At 34.5% G+C, this 16,104-nt stretch overlaps 1 protein-coding gene across 3 annotated transcripts in view; it reads right to left on the bottom strand.

Moving 5' to 3' along the window:
* Positions 1-16,104, bottom strand: part of LOC111874847 (soluble guanylate cyclase 88E) — a 153,603-nt gene that overhangs the window by 16,232 nt on the left and 121,267 nt on the right. For 2 of the 3 annotated variants that reach the window (XM_023870687.2, XM_023870688.2), the window contains exons 4-10: positions 7,535-7,661; positions 6,872-7,026; positions 5,524-5,729; positions 4,313-4,436; positions 1,547-1,691; positions 928-1,054; positions 42-246 (exon numbers count right to left, since the gene is read on the bottom strand). In XM_023870687.2, the coding sequence (XP_023726455.1) occupies positions 42-246; positions 928-1,054; positions 1,547-1,691; positions 4,313-4,436; positions 5,524-5,729; positions 6,872-7,026; positions 7,535-7,661 (1,089 nt within the window). Of the gene's footprint in view, positions 1-41; positions 247-927; positions 1,055-1,546; positions 1,692-4,312; positions 4,437-5,523; positions 5,730-6,871; positions 7,027-7,534; positions 7,662-11,284; positions 11,289-13,178; positions 13,261-16,104 lie in introns of those variants that run through there. The other variant, XM_023870690.2, reaches the window with a different exon arrangement.

Here is a 16,104-nt window from a genome sequence, read left to right as displayed (position 1 = left end):
GTACTAAAACTGATGATCATCACATATATTTTTGAACGTACCTCACAAGTATCTATGGGGTTTTCACCAGTCCGAAGACGATCTGCTACCTGTTTTGGGATCATCTGGTAGAGCAATTCATCAGTTCGTCGCATTTCTTCATCAAGTTTCCTCATTGACTCTTCCAACTTCTTTGATTTCTGCTGCTCTTGGTCTAACGCCAGTTTCAGTTCCACTGACTGCTGGGTTCCAGCTAACATCAGATCTCTGCCAATGATTACATTAATGCTCCAGTTGATTCAAGGTACCACTTATGTGAGAGACATGGGGATTTCCATGCTATTTCTCTTTGCTCTGTTCTATTGCAAAATTATATGAACATATGCCATAATACATTGTGTTGAAAGAGGAATAACTCAATTAGAAAACTATAAAGTACTCCCTCAAATTCATTTGTTAACAGTCAGTGTCTGTTACCTGTTTCAAGTATCTATTATACCTGGTGTTGCAACTCAGTTCATATTAATCTGAAACCTATCAGATATATTTGTTTATCTCCGTTTAATAAGTTGTGTTTCATTACATTACACAGATCTGTATCCATATAACACCGTGTTCTTGCAGCGCAAATGCACACATGCCCAGAGGCAATAAAAAGTACTGCCACATTTTTTCCTTTCCGGAAAATAAAAGCACTTTGTGTGTATTTATGCATACTATTCTGTTACATATGTAATGGCTCTCTAAAAGACAAAGATATGTTGGGTTTTATATCTTAAGTAAATGACAGATTTTAAAATACAAATGCAAGTACAATGAAACAACATTGCTTGTAGAAATAATTTCTTCAGTAATTAAGATGTCTGTTATCAAGTATAATTGCCTATTTTCAAATATTCAAGTTTTTAAAATTGAGGAGAATTTTAATACAAGAAACCTATGATTTACCTGCTGAAATCATGCATAGAGAGATCATTGATGTATAGTCCTGTGGTGATAAGTGAGTTGAGATCTGGCATCACAGGGGTTCCTAAATACATCATCATCCTCCAGTTGTCCATGTAGATCATCTGACCTGATAGCAAATAAAAAAATCTTATGGTTCACTATGAAGAAATTACCCGTCATAATGATGATGACAGTATTCTTTCTTCTGTAACCCAGTAATCACTGCAACCAATAGTAACTGTAGCAACCATGGGAAGCACAGTAACTGCTAGATTCTAAAGGTTTTTGATAATGGTGTATAGCACTGAGAATTACTGTGTTTTTGGACTTCATCCAACATCCAGTAATCTAAAAGTCAGAGAACACAATGTCTTGGAAACTTGATCTGTTACTATCCTTAAGTGAGGGGTGGGAGACACATACTCTGTTGAGTCACTTAGCAATTGCTAACCTCAATCACTGAAAAACACATGATCATAAAATACATTTATTCATGAGCTCAGAATAAATCCCAAGATCTAGTAGGTGAGAGGAGGTCCCGCAAAATGTAAGTATATTTCAAGTCAAAAGAAAACTCAGCAAAATCTCATCTGATACCATTCACAATTATGTTTGATACCTTTAAGTCTGAGTTTCTTGTCATCTGGTAGCCCATCTGACTCATCGCTGAGAAGAACAACATCCCTCTTCCTGTCAGAAGGACGTTCAGTTAGAACAGGTTCAACTGTCACCAGCTCAAATATGTTGTTAGTTCTATTCAGTATCTGTAAATAAAAGGGTAAAAAATTAAAATTATTAACTAAAGACAATACTTCCTTGAAGTGCACTTTATACCAACTACTTTACCCACTCATTTTCAATCACCGCTGCAATAGCAGGTACATAACTGAATGTACTATTTTTCATTCATTCTCTAGAAATATTCTTTCCCAGGGGTAAAGCGGCCAGAACGTGAAGCTGACACTCACCAACTAGTACCGAGGTCAAGAAAATGTGGATCTATACACCCACTCCCCCTATGCTTTCATCGCGTAGTGCTTAGTTAGTTAAGGACAGGGACAACTTTACCTTTTACCTTTACCTATAGAAATATTAACTCAGTAGGATGGTGAACCCTATAGATCAATACTGATTGGTAATGGACACAAATTATGCTTGCATTTCCAAATGTGTCAAGCAGTTTGAGCATCAATTCCACTGGTTTGTGTGAGTATGTTTAGGTGTACGCCAAAGCGGCCTCCGTAGTCTGGAGGTAACGTTCCCACCTCATGACTCGTAGTACGCGGGTTCAAATACCCGGCGGAGGTCATCGAATTTTTAAGGGCGGAAAAATTCAGGGAACAAGTCCTCCGGGAGGGACTTTAAGCCGTGGGTCCCGTGTCGTAGCTTTACGGCACGTAAAACAACCTCATACCTCCAAAGGAGGTCACTGAGCCAAAATTGCAGACGTTTCCCGCCCAACAGCAGTCACTAATACCTCTGGTAGATGGGGGAAGCATTATAGATACCTCTCAGCTAGTAGAGCCGGTCTCGCTGCCTGGGCAGGACTGATGGTAAGTACCAGTACCGGTAGGATATAGAGACCGGTAGAAATCATAGAGGGAAGCACAATGGACCAATACAGGTCTCAGTGCATGGGGAAACCCACCCTCTCCAATAACTAACTAACTAGATGTACACCAGCATCAATGGCTACATGCACCCACTGTTTTGTTTTCTTGTACTACAAATACAACTCCATCTTGCTGGTGCTTTTATATAACATTTTGCATACAGAGAAGAAAAATTTATAGTACATCGAGAAATTAATTGTATACATGAGAAATCGTGTACAATCTGTTGGATTTCAGTTTCTCGTAGCAATGACTATGAACAGTACTATCATCTGTAATGTGATGGTGTATAGTTTGTTAAACATTTAGTGATCTTTCTATGCTTGATGCTTATTTCATGCTCATGGTTTGTTTCTCTTGTTACTTAACCATGAAGATGGAGGAATTATATTCCTCTGAAATGTCAATAAACTTCTACCAGACCATACAGTTTGTGAGAGTATACACATTATACAGATATACATTTTGCAGACTGCAACACTATTGCAAACTAAGAGATCACAATATGACATTACTGATAAATTGTCTTGTCAGCAGCANTTTGTGAGAGTATACACATTATACAGATATACATTTTGCAGACTGCAACACTATTGCAAACTAGAAGATCACAATATGACATTACTGGAAAAATATCTTGTCAGCAGTAATGCATTATTTTTCTGCAGTACAGTTAACAACAAAACAATAAGGTGAGACTGGATGAACAGGTATGTTCTTCTCAGCATGCTTTCACTTTCTGGATCACATGTAAGGCACACACGAATACTAATTCAAGTATAAGATACCAAGTAAGCTGCCTCAAGTGGTAGTACTTCTGATTTATATTAAGGAGGTGCTTGGTTTGAATGTCAGCTGGGACAGCTACTAACCCAACTGACATTCCTTGTGGTTTTCATCAGTCTCTCAAGGCAAATGCTTTATAGTATATTAAATTATGCTATGAACACATCCTTCTTTATCTTTTCCATTTCATTATTCACTAGCATCCAATTACTCAACACTGTACTCATATGGTCCAATTTTCTGACAATGTCATTGAATAAATNATTATACAGATATACATTTTGCAGACTGCAACACTATTGCAAACTAGAAGATCACAATATGACATTACTGGAAAAATATCTTGTCAGCAGTAATGCATTATTTTTCTGCAGTACAGTTAACAACAAAACAATAAGGTGAGACTGGATGAACAGGTATGTTCTTCTCAGCATGCTTTCACTTTCTGGATCACATGTAAGGCACACACGAATACTAATTCAAGTATAAGATACCAAGTAAGCTGCCTCAAGTGGTAGTACTTCTGATTTATATTAAGGAGGTGCTTGGTTTGAATGTCAGCTGGGACAGCTACTAACCCAACTGACATTCCTTGTGGTTTTCATCAGTCTCTCAAGGCAAATGCTTTATAGTATATTAAATTATGCTATGAACACATCCTTCTTTATCTTTTCCATTTCATTATTCACTATCATCCAATTACTCAACACTGTATTCATATGGTCCAATTTTCTGACAATGTCATTGAATAAACTATGAACTACAAAGATAAGATGGAACGGTTCATATCACAAACTAGTATTCATTGTGGTAATCGTAGATAGGCATAAGAAATAAAACATATTTTAAAATAGTTTAATTTGTCATCCTTTAAGAACAAAATAACTGTAAATATTTGTAACATATTTCTTTCAACATTTAAAACTTTATACACTTTTATTATACTTATTTCTCAACTAATGCATAGCTTACTAGGAATTCCTTACCGAGTGAAACTTGAAAGCAATCAGTGGACGCACAAGATCAAACCAATTGGTGATTTTCTTGCCAATAAGATCAGGTAATATCACCATGAGTGAGTTTCCTATACTTCGTACTACCATATCAGATCTGAAAGAATTACTGAATCTTAGTTACTGAAAATATATATTTAAATTGTTTCTACTTAATGTTTTCTTCATAATTTTAGAATATACGCAATCTATATAGGCCACGCCATAGCTCAAGCGGTTAGTCGCTGGCTACCCACCGCGGCAGCCCAGGTTCAAGCCTGGGTCTGGTCAAGTGGGATTTGTGGTGGACAAAGTGGCGCTGGGGCAGGTTTTCTCCGAGTACATCGGTTCCCCTGCCAATCTTCATTCCACTAAATTCTACATCATCACAATCACCTGGGACAGGGACAATAGGCCAATGAGTGACCGACATCCCGAGTGGACCCAGCTGGACCCTATGCAAATTAAAAATAATTAATTACACAATATATATGATGCTCATGTAACTCAGAATCAATGGCAGATTGTTTAGTACATGCATAACAAAAACTCTATTCTGCTTAAAGAAATTTTTAATGACATTTAATATTGGTGATAATAACTAAGAGTGTATGATGGAAATTTAAAGTTGGCAGGATATTCAGTATAAAGTTAATTTCTTCTGCTACAAATAATTTTAATGTATATAAACGGATAAAGATATTCTAAGTCTGTAACACATATATTTAAATTTGAGTCTTTAGAAATATTTTCTAATTTTTTAACATACATGTTGATTTTGAATATTTGGGTTCATGATTTTAAAAATTTTCACGTTTCATTATTGTTCAAAATGTAATTACAATTCACATCTCACTGAATCTGACAAAAAGTTCAGTTAATTTTCTGTTTGTTAAACACTGAAATCAACAGAAACTGATGCATAAATCTGCAATACAAAATCATGTATGGTACATTTTGTAAATAATTCTGAAGCACAGTTCAAAAAATTAATTTTTACTTAAATTTTGACTGAAATTCTCAAATTTGTTTTAAATGACTCAGTTTCCTTGTAACACACTGTAACCAATGAGTATAGCACTGTGACCATAATTATTCCTCTTTATACTAGTTCAAAATAGAATAATGGCAAACTCCTGTGAACAGGATAATAGAGACTTTTATTCCACAGAGGAGAGATAAAAATTCAAAACAGTCATACTCACCCAAACACTATACTGAATGGAAAGATTTCAAACAACATGGAAGCACTAATGGGTAAATGTTTCTCTTCACGAGTCATGGTAAGCGATGCTAGTGTGAATGCTCGGTTATCAAATGTCAGCTGGAAGGTAACATGAACGGTGTCAAACAACAATTCTTCTCTCACCAGCTCAATCAGCATCTCCTTGTGGTAGAAATGTCTTGCTACCTGATTTCAAGGAACACACAATATTAATATAGTTAATTAAATAAATTAAATATCAGTATGTGAGATTTGAGATCCCCTGGGGCAGTGCATAGGAAGATTGTTGTCATTTAGGGTAAACACCATATTGTTTGGCAGAAATTTATATTAATGCTTCATATGGTGAAGCTGATTCCATTTACAAACTTTTCTACACTGAATATGGAGTCATCACATTCCTCCAAAATGGTGGTAATGATCCATGGATTATATTCTTTCATATCCCAGATCACAGTAATCATCAATAAGAATTAATATAAGTACTTTTAAGCAGACACAACAGCCAGTCTGTTATTAATAGGGATGATTTCCTGTTAGTGCACCCACCAACTCAGAACTGTAAATCTAGAACATGAATACATCATAATTTTTAAATCTGTTTGGATTACAAAGGCCTGTTACTAATTTATGCACATCTCCTTGCACAATTTGTTTACACAATGTCAGTCAGAAATTTTGGTGAAGTGTTTGACAAGCAGCATTTTCTCTTTATAGAATCACTGAAGAAACAATTAGACCTGCATGACAATTATGCTCTGTTTAACAGTACATAAACAGCTATTATGGGACTGTAAATGGACATGATAACAGATTAATAACAAAGACAATTAGACAAGTTCCAATTAAGAAAGATTGTAGACACAAATTATGATTATTTTCCAGTATATTCTACTTTTTAGCATTCCTAGATAAGAATGGTTGTTTTCCCCTTTGCACAAAAAATTATGTGTATGTAAAATAATAACTGATGTATGAAAATTAGGTAAACATGCTTGCAATTTTGATCAAATGCTGGAATTTGCACATGTCACTTTATAAATAATTTTTAAGTCTTGAAATATGCTGCAGATACTAAGCCATTCAAATTACTTTTCTGATTTGAGGATTCCATGGCAATAAAAACTGTAACTGCAGTCTTTTTATTATGACATGGCATTGCATCCCACTGCTGTGAGAATGTAAAATCCTATATAATGGTGACATGATAACATGTGCAATAAAAGAAGCATACACGTGTACAAGTTTTAATCTATATTATCCTGAGATACCAAGAATTTCAAAATCATATTCCTCATGACTTCAAATACTGGATATTTCCTATTTACCTCTCTTATTTGGCCCATGGTGTAATAAACAAATCCCCGGCGTTTACTCCTATAATGAAGCGTAAGGCCTTCTCGTGTTTCATTTTCACAGATGAATGATGGAGCTCGCATGCGAGGATAGGAGAACTTCAGGTATTCATGCAAGTTGTCCAGCCCTGATAAAAAGAAATAAGAATACTGTTACATGTAAATCCAAATGGAAATTACAATACAGTATTATAAAGCACTGTTGAATTCAGTACAAAAATAGTGACAATATTTGAATAATTATAGACGGTGAATTTGTGTCAACTGCAATAAAGTGGCTCAAAAGTAAGTCTAAGGCACCGCCATTAACAAAACTTTGATACACACAGTTCCTTCTTTCGTTTCATATGTTTCTATTACCTGTATTATTTTCTTTTATGACAGTACAATTAGAAGCAAAAACCATTCAAATGTCAAATTAATTCAGGAAGCTCTGGTTTCTTTTTTAAAGAAATAGAGATCAAACTTACAAAATTTATAAATAGAGCTGAGCTTTATTTTTAATGTTTTAAATAAGATCCTCATTAAATATAGAAAATTAAATCTGGGTATCATCAGTTCATTTATCTTGTTGCAAAATGATAATAAAATAGTGAAACAATGATGCATGAATTATTTTCAGAGCACTGTACCCACCATTGAGAAAGTCTCTCATGTGTCGTCCCAGCACTGATAGAACACGGTCATAACCATACTGGCTTACAAAGCCCACAAAGTGGACTCCCATTTGGTCAAAGAATTCCCTCTCGGTAACTCCCAGTACCTAGAAACCATAACACAAAATTCTGTTAACACTGAGGGATTTCATATTTTCACAGCTGTGAAGGTTCATGTTGTAGTCTTCCAGATTATGACAGTGTCCAGTCAGATTAGTGGTTACACAGGAACACTCTGAATCTGCCTTCTAGGTACCCTGAAGACTGTATGATATCATGACCCAGAAGACTACAACAGTTTTTTTTAATATTACTTTTCTCCTTAAATTTGGAGAGCTATCTCAGATTGTCTCTGAATCTTCATGTCTGCTGCCTAAAAACGTAAAAATTAAAATATATAAAACTATAATTTTGTCTGTAGTTTTGTCTGGATGTGAAACTTAGTCTCTGATATCAAGGGAAGTAAATGGACTGAAGATATTTGAGAACAGGGTGCTGTTTTTGTCCCAAGAGAGATGAGATAATTGGAAGTTGAAGAAAACTGCATTATGAGGAGCTTCATAATTTGTAATTTTTATCAAATATATTTTGAATGATCAAGTCAAGGAGGGTGAGATAGGCAGAGCATGTAGCACGCATGGAGGAGGAGGAGGAGGAGAATGCATATAAGGTTTTGGTGGAAAGCCAAAAGGAAATAGACCGCTAGGAAGACATAGACATAGGAGAGAAGATAATATTCAAGTGGCTCTTAGAGAGATAGGCTTAGGTGGCATGGACTAGATTCATCTAGCTTACAATAGTGACCAGTGGAAGACTCTTTGTATTTATTGTATTGTATTTATTACACATTCCAGCACATCCATACAAGGCCGAAGCCACTGAATACAGAACCTGTCTCACCACAAGCTTTTAAATCAACAAGCAGTCATATAAATCCACAACAATAAATCGAGCATATGAAACCCCTACACATCACTGCAACTACATAGCCTACCATGTCTATATAAGATATAATACAAAATTAGAACATATACATGACAATCAATCAAATAATTGGTCATAGCTAAACAAGAAACTATCCCTAATTAAAATATTCATCTAAAATGTAATAGGATTTTGTATGTAAAAAGGCACTTAAAGCTGCTCTAAATTGCTTAATATTGTGAATTAACTCTTTTATATTTAAAGGAAGATGATTAAAAAGTTTAATTCCAAAATAATAAGGTCCTCTCTGGTAAGTTGTAAAATTTGTCTGAAGGCCATAAAGATAAAAATTACATCTAATATTAATGCCGTGAATTTGTGATGTTGTGTGATATAAACCCATATCATTCGCAACAAACATCAATAAAGAAAATATATATTAGGACTGCAATGGCAAAATTCCCCAATCCCTAAATGCATCTCTACAAAAGTCACTAGATCTCAACCCACTCATGGTTTTAATTATTATGTTTTGAATGTGAAAATGTGCATACTATAAGAAGAATTTCCCAAAAAAATAATTCCATAGGTCAAAAGTGAATGGAAATAAGAGTAATATACCATTTTTAATGTCTCTGTAGGCATAATGGGCTTGATCACCCTCACTGTGTAACAAGCCTTGGACAATTTAGGCATGAGTTGGGATATATGAGCTTTCCAAGTACACACAAGCTTTCAATAGCTAGTCCCAAAAATTTCACATTTGTACTACTTAAAAACACATTATTATGATAATTAACAGAAGTTGCACTACTAGAATTTGGCTTTGTCATAAATTGAACATGTTTAGTTTTGTTAAAATTTAGCGTTAATAAGTTTGAATTAAACCAATCATGAAGATAAGCAAAGGAAATACATATCAACATCATTTCTGTATTGTATATTATTGTAACTTCTAGTAACTAAACCTGTATCATCTGCAAATGAAACTGATTTGACTGAGTTATTAAAAGTTTTCGGTAGATAATTTATATTAAAGAGAAAAAGAAGTGGACCAAGAATGGACCCCTGTGGGACACCATGCCTTACAATATCCCAACTAGAGGTACCAGCATAACTCAAGTCAGTTCTTGTTATTAAAACTCTCTGATATCAATCAGATAAATAGGATGCAATTAAATCATGAAATTTACCATCTATTCCATAAAATTGAAGTTTGTTCAATAAAATAACCTCAAAAACCAAGTGAACCTGTCAAATGCAACTAATAGGAAACCAGATGATGTACGGTTTTCGAAGATGAAGAAGACTACAAAAGACAACCATAATAGTAATTATGTGGATAAGGTAAAACATAAAATTAGAATAGTAGGAGACAGCCATGCAAGAGGTTTGACTAATGAGTTAAAGTATAACCTTACTCTTGAATTTAACTCTCAGGGAGTAGTGAAACCTGGATCTTCATTAGAACAATTAGTAAATATTTCTGATACGGACATGAAGAATTTAACAATGAGTGATGTATGTGTTGTGTGGGGAGGTTCAATGGACGTTGGCCGAAATGAGACAAAATTGGGAATTCGTGCGTTAAAAGAGTTTGTTAGCTCTCTTAATCATACAAACGTTGTGGTGATAAATGTTCCTTATAGACATGATCTCGCTCCAAATTCCTGTGTAAATTGTGAAGTTCAACTGTTTAATAGAAGACTTGAAAAACTAAAAAGGGCATATTCTAATCTTTCAGTGGTAACAGTAGACTCTACGCGTGAGTTATTCACAAGACAGGGTTATCATCTAAATTCTCAAGGGAAAGAACATATTGCAAGAAGAGTAGCTTCAGTGATAAAGGATTTGTTTAGTGCTAACGATTCGAAACCAATTGTATTAAAGTGGAGTTATCTGGATGAAATGCAGAGCCATTTAAATGAAAAGCAGACGTCTGGTGTTGAGGTTGTTGAAGGGAATGGTTGTGGAAGGAACACCATGGAACAGTTAGTGGGTGATGGGGCCATAGAGTCTAATGTAGCAAATCATGCTACGATTTTACTGATGTCTCAGGAGAATACCTGTCTGAATCAAGTGGGAGTCCATGATAATCCAAGCAGTGATCAGATTGATCACATAAACCATGAAAATGATTCTCAAATAAATAACTCAATACCTTCGAAGAGAACGCGTCGTCAACCCTCCAAAAAAGTTAGTAAGGATTTTTTAAGGTAACTTCATTACACCAGTCTATTCTACCATCTTGTTGTAACAAAATCTCAAATTATCAGGAACTGGGTATTCTCCACCAAAATGTTCAAAGTTTGAGTAACAAATTATTTGAATTTCAAGTATTATTGGATTCTTGGTCAAATAAGCCTGCAATTTTATGTTTCTCAGAGCATTGGCTCCAATATGAGCAACTTATGTATATTAATATTGATCAGTATAAATTGGTTGATAACTATTGTAGAAAAGATAACAAGCATGGGGGCTCCTGTATTTTTATATTAAATGAACTCAAGTTCAAGGAGCTTCCCACTGTTACAAATTTAGGTAGGGATAAGTTATTTGAAATCTCAGCTGTTGAACTTATTGATCTTAAAATTATTGTGGTATGTATATATAGATCCCCAATGAGTAATGTGGACAGTTTTCTCGAATTGTTAGAGACAACTATAAATAAGATTGCAAAAAAGGCATGTTTCTTGATTTTATGTGGAGATTGGAATATTAATTTATTGACTGATACAACTCACCAAAAAGCCTTAGTTAGCCTATTGTTGTCAAATGACTTAGTAAATACTGTACCTTGTCCAACAAGGGTCACTTCTTCCTCTAGTTCATTAATAGATGTCATGATAACAAACAAGATTTTCTATCCTTCTGTAACAAATGTGATGGAAATGGGGTTTTCTGATCACTTTGCGGTTGTTATGGATGTAACTGTAAATCTTCCTTCCACTTCAAATATTATAATAAAAAGAGTCTTTTCTCGGAATAGTATAGACATGTTTAACTGCCATCTGGCATCTGAATCATGGAATGAGGTTTACTCCCAATCTGATGTTAATAGGGCATATTCTTACTTTTTATCCAAGTTCACTATGTATTTCAATCGGTTTTTCCCTTTAAAAGAAGTCTCAAGAAAGAAAGGTAATAAAGTATGTTGGATTACTAAAGGTATAAAAGTTTCTAGACAGAAGCTTCAGTTGCTGCATTTGTTAAAAAGAAAGCTGATTTTATCTGCTTCTGCATTAAATTATATAAAAAAATACCAGAGTACCTATAAAAAGATCTTATTCGCTGCTCGAAAACGTGCAAATGACCGTATTATTGCAAATTCTAGTAATAGTACAAAGGCCTTATGGAATATAATAAAGAAAGAAACAGGAAAAGGCTGTATTTCAAATCCGACTATTGCGTTAGAAATTGGTTCAGTGTTAGTTACAAACCCCCAGCTTCTTTCTTATCATTTCAATGATCATTTCGTAGAGATTGTTGATAGGATGTGTACCCATACAAAGGATATTAGACAGGTGCGTGTCCCTGCTAATACAATACCTCGGAATGCTAATACGATGTTTGTGGCTCCTATTACCGAAGAGGAGGTACTAAATGTTACTGGTAAACTAAAAAATAAGTATTCGTCTGGCTTTGATGAGATTCCGGCATCATTAATTAAACACTGCATACAGTTTATAAATAAACCGTTAACTTTCATATTTAATCTCTCATTAAACACAGGTACCTTTCCAAATTTGATGAAGATTGCCAAAGTACGGCCTATTCTAAAGAAGGGCCGAATTCAAGATATTACTAATTATAGACCAATTTCAATTCTTCCTGCATTTTCCAAAATCTTTGAAACTTTAATACACAATAGACTTATAAGTTTTTTAAATAAATATAATTTGATTTCTAGTGCCCAAAATGGTTTCCGAGCTAATAAATCTACCTATACTGCTATCCAGTCTTTTCTTGAGGACATTTTGACAACATTAGATTCAAAACGATTTGCCATGGGCGTATTTTTAGATCTTACAAAAGCCTTCGATGTAATAAACCATGACCGGTTACTTACTAAATTGGACTTGTATGGGCTTAGAGGAAAAATCCATGAGTGGATGACCTCGTATCTAACGAATAGATTCCAATATGTAGAAATTTATCGCCAGGACCATGTATCCTGTTATTCTAAGTCCTTTACCTCGTCACTTAAGGAAATTAAACATGGTGTTCCGCAGGGATCTGTTTTGGGTCCTCTGTTGTTTTTATTATTCATTAATGATTTGCCATATGCTATACCTCAGGCTAAGGTTGTACTATTTGCAGATGACACTAATATATTATTCACTGATAACTCTCTTAGTTCTTTAAATATAAAAATCAAAAGGTTATTGATCAACTAGAAAGTTGGTTTCATGTGAATCAACTTTTTGTTAACACTGACAAGACCAAAGTATTATTTTTCCATGGAAAAGGATCTACTTCTAGGAACAGACCGGTCATATGTTTATTCAATAGGGAATTAGTATATTCATCTTCGGTGAAATTCTTGGGTATTGATATCTCTGAAAATTTGAGCTGGTTGAATCACACTCAATATATCTGCCTTAAGCTGAGCAAGGCTCTATATCTGATCAAATCCTTACGTAATTCTGTTAGTTTACAGGTATTAAGAAATGTATATTTTACTAAATTTGAATCCATATTTAAGTATGGTATTATGTTTTGGGGTGGTGGAGGTAAAGAGATAGATACAGTTTTTAAAGTACAAAAAAAAATGCATAAGAGCCATTATGGGCGTTGATAATCGGGCATCCTGCAGAAGGCTGTTTGGTGAGTTAGAAATTTTAACTGTTACTTCTTTGTATATACTGGAGATTTTATGTTTTATCATAAAAAATAGAATCTATACAACTCTGAACTCTGATGTGCATAATTACAATACAAAGCATAAACATAATCTGTATGCCCAACATTGTAATACAAATCGTTGTAAGAGAAGTGTGATAAACATGGGCATAAAACTATACAATAATCTTCCTATGGAGTTAAAGAATGTATCTGATTTTAAAGTGTTTAGGAGGAAATTGAAGTGTTATTTGTTGCATAGTGCCTTCTAGTCTCTTCAGGAGTTTCTTTATATGTAAGATGTTGAATTAAACAACTGTAATTGTCTGTTAATGCATGTGCTGGTGGTTTTCTTTTATATAATATATTTAAGTATTTATGTATTCTTTGATTATGTTAGGTGTGATTGTTATTAAATCTGTATATTTCCTTTGACTTTATCCGATTGTATATTTTACAGTTATGGATGTAAATAAAATTATGAATTATGAATTATGAAATCCCATGATTAACACTACCAAAAGCCTTTTTAAGTTGCAAAAAATACCACTTACGATTTTTTGCTTATTTAATGCTTCTAATATTTCATTAATTTATACATATGAAGCTTTAATAGCTGAAGATTGACGTCTAAACCAAATTGTTCATTAATTATAATATTATGGTCATAGACATGCTGATTCAGTCTGGATAATATAATCCTCTAGAAGATTTTTGAAGATGGTAATGAACTTTCGGGTTCCATAATATTTTGGAAATTTCTTGAGTAGCTAAGCGAAGGGTGGCTTATCGAGAAAGGTTCAGCTCCATGGAGTTAGCTAGTCAGTTATCTGAGAGTGCCAAACAGATTTTGAAGATTTTAAAGGCACTGGAATAGCTAAAAAAATGGTTGAGGTATAGACTTTCATGAGGGTGTTGATCCTTCCCGTTTCACAACGAAGAAAACCCACTAAAAATTCATTGGTAAACCTGCAAGTTCCAGTCTCCAGCTATGGTTTCTACAATAACCCTTGCATTCATCCATTCCTTCCAGGGCTGAAGTCAGCCTAAACCCAGCTCCAAAAAAAACGTGGAATTTCGCACCTTCCTTTCTGTGAGAAACTGATCAGATTTCTCGGAGTGTCGTCACAATTAATGATATATTTTCAGGCACTGTGACGTTCGCTAATGTCCTGCTTCTTAAAGCTGTTTCATTTACATTGCTGCATAACATCTTTAGATTACTGCCAATTAATGGGCACGATATGAACACAAGGGTAACCGAATTAATTTATTAAAATTAAAAGGGGACTTGTAAACTGTGCCAACCCTAAATCCGTACAGCCCCAGGCAGCCGCTTGTTTCACTACTGTCACGGATCAAGAAGTGCTGTAGCGCCAACCGTTATTAGAGCCCCTGATGGACATTTTGAAACTGCGATTGATTGATTCTCGGAAGATGAGTTAATATAAAAACCGACGCCGATATCTTAAGATTATTCTTTCAGTCGACGTTGTAATATGGCGCATACTTTCCATTACCGTTTATTCCTGCCATCTTCCGGTCCCGTCCCTGATTATTTGAAACTCTGCAACACAACGGCAAGCCGACGAACATTACGGTAATCTGCCCTGGGGGGAGGCATTAGATACTCTGGGAGTCTTATAGTAAAACTGAACTCATTATAATTCTCCAAATGTTCGAGATCGGTTGTTTAATTTCGTGCAGCTGTAAAATCCTAAATATTATAATCTGATATAAACCTAAAATCTGACTATTTTAAAAATGAAAAAATTTAGAAAGCTTTTCTCTATATCAGGCATGTCCAACGCGCCGATCGCGGGGCGATTTTTGGTCGATATCATAGGCCTATAAGGAAATTATACGTGAAAAGCATGTAAATTCACTGTAATATAATATTATTATATTCAGATTTTGAAAGGAAAATACGTATTAAAGTAGTCTGCACTTTCATTGTATGTTGATTTTACAACAAAAATCATGTCTCGTGTTATTTTTACCAATATTTTTGCTTAAAGCGAAGTACGACGATAGGAGGGGGTGGTTGATCACTGAAAGTTTTGACACTAAAAAGTTAATCAGAACCTGTTTGAAGTTGGACATACCTGCTCTATATGTATACACAAAGTTAAGGAGGAATGATAAAATTGTTTCTAAGCTAAAGTAGTGTCGCTATATAAATTTTGGAAACTGCTATTATAATAAATCTGGTCTAATGCAGTCCTGAGGGGGGAAAAAAGAGTTTTGAGCTTAGTAACACAACAGTTTCTTTTTCTACTTCAAAACACCCAGGTAGATGACCAATTCAAACATAAAAAATTGGTGTAACAAACTGTCTCTGTTCCCTTTAGTTTCTTCTCTAAGTTCTCAGCCGAATAAGTGTCTGAAGTAAATTTAGTAGCCCCCGCGACTTTTAGGGCCCACATAAATCACGTGAGAAACTACAAAGAGAGTGCAGTCGTGGGAATTGGGTATCAGGAAATTTAAGTAAGAACGATAAAATGCAGAAATCAAAGATGTTTTTCAATACCTAACAATATGAACTAATATGTTACAATACAAAATTTTAAAGAAAGAAATTAACTAATTAACAACATTCATTCTAAATTGTATGCTATGAGACAAAAATACTCTTAACTACATTTCGAAGTTCCGAACAAAGATTCCCCTACTATCGGATGTGAATTCTATTTGTAGTTTCTAATATTACGTATCCATGATAATGGGTATGATAAGAATATAGGTATTTTATATCAACAAATGGACATATGCATTACACGATTG

Source organism: Cryptotermes secundus, unplaced genomic scaffold (assembly GCF_002891405.2).
Source record: "Cryptotermes secundus unplaced genomic scaffold, Csec_1.0 scaffold160, whole genome shotgun sequence".
Classification (NCBI taxonomy): domain Eukaryota; kingdom Metazoa; phylum Arthropoda; class Insecta; order Blattodea; family Kalotermitidae; genus Cryptotermes; species Cryptotermes secundus.
This window is presented reverse-complemented; position numbering and strand designations above follow the sequence as displayed.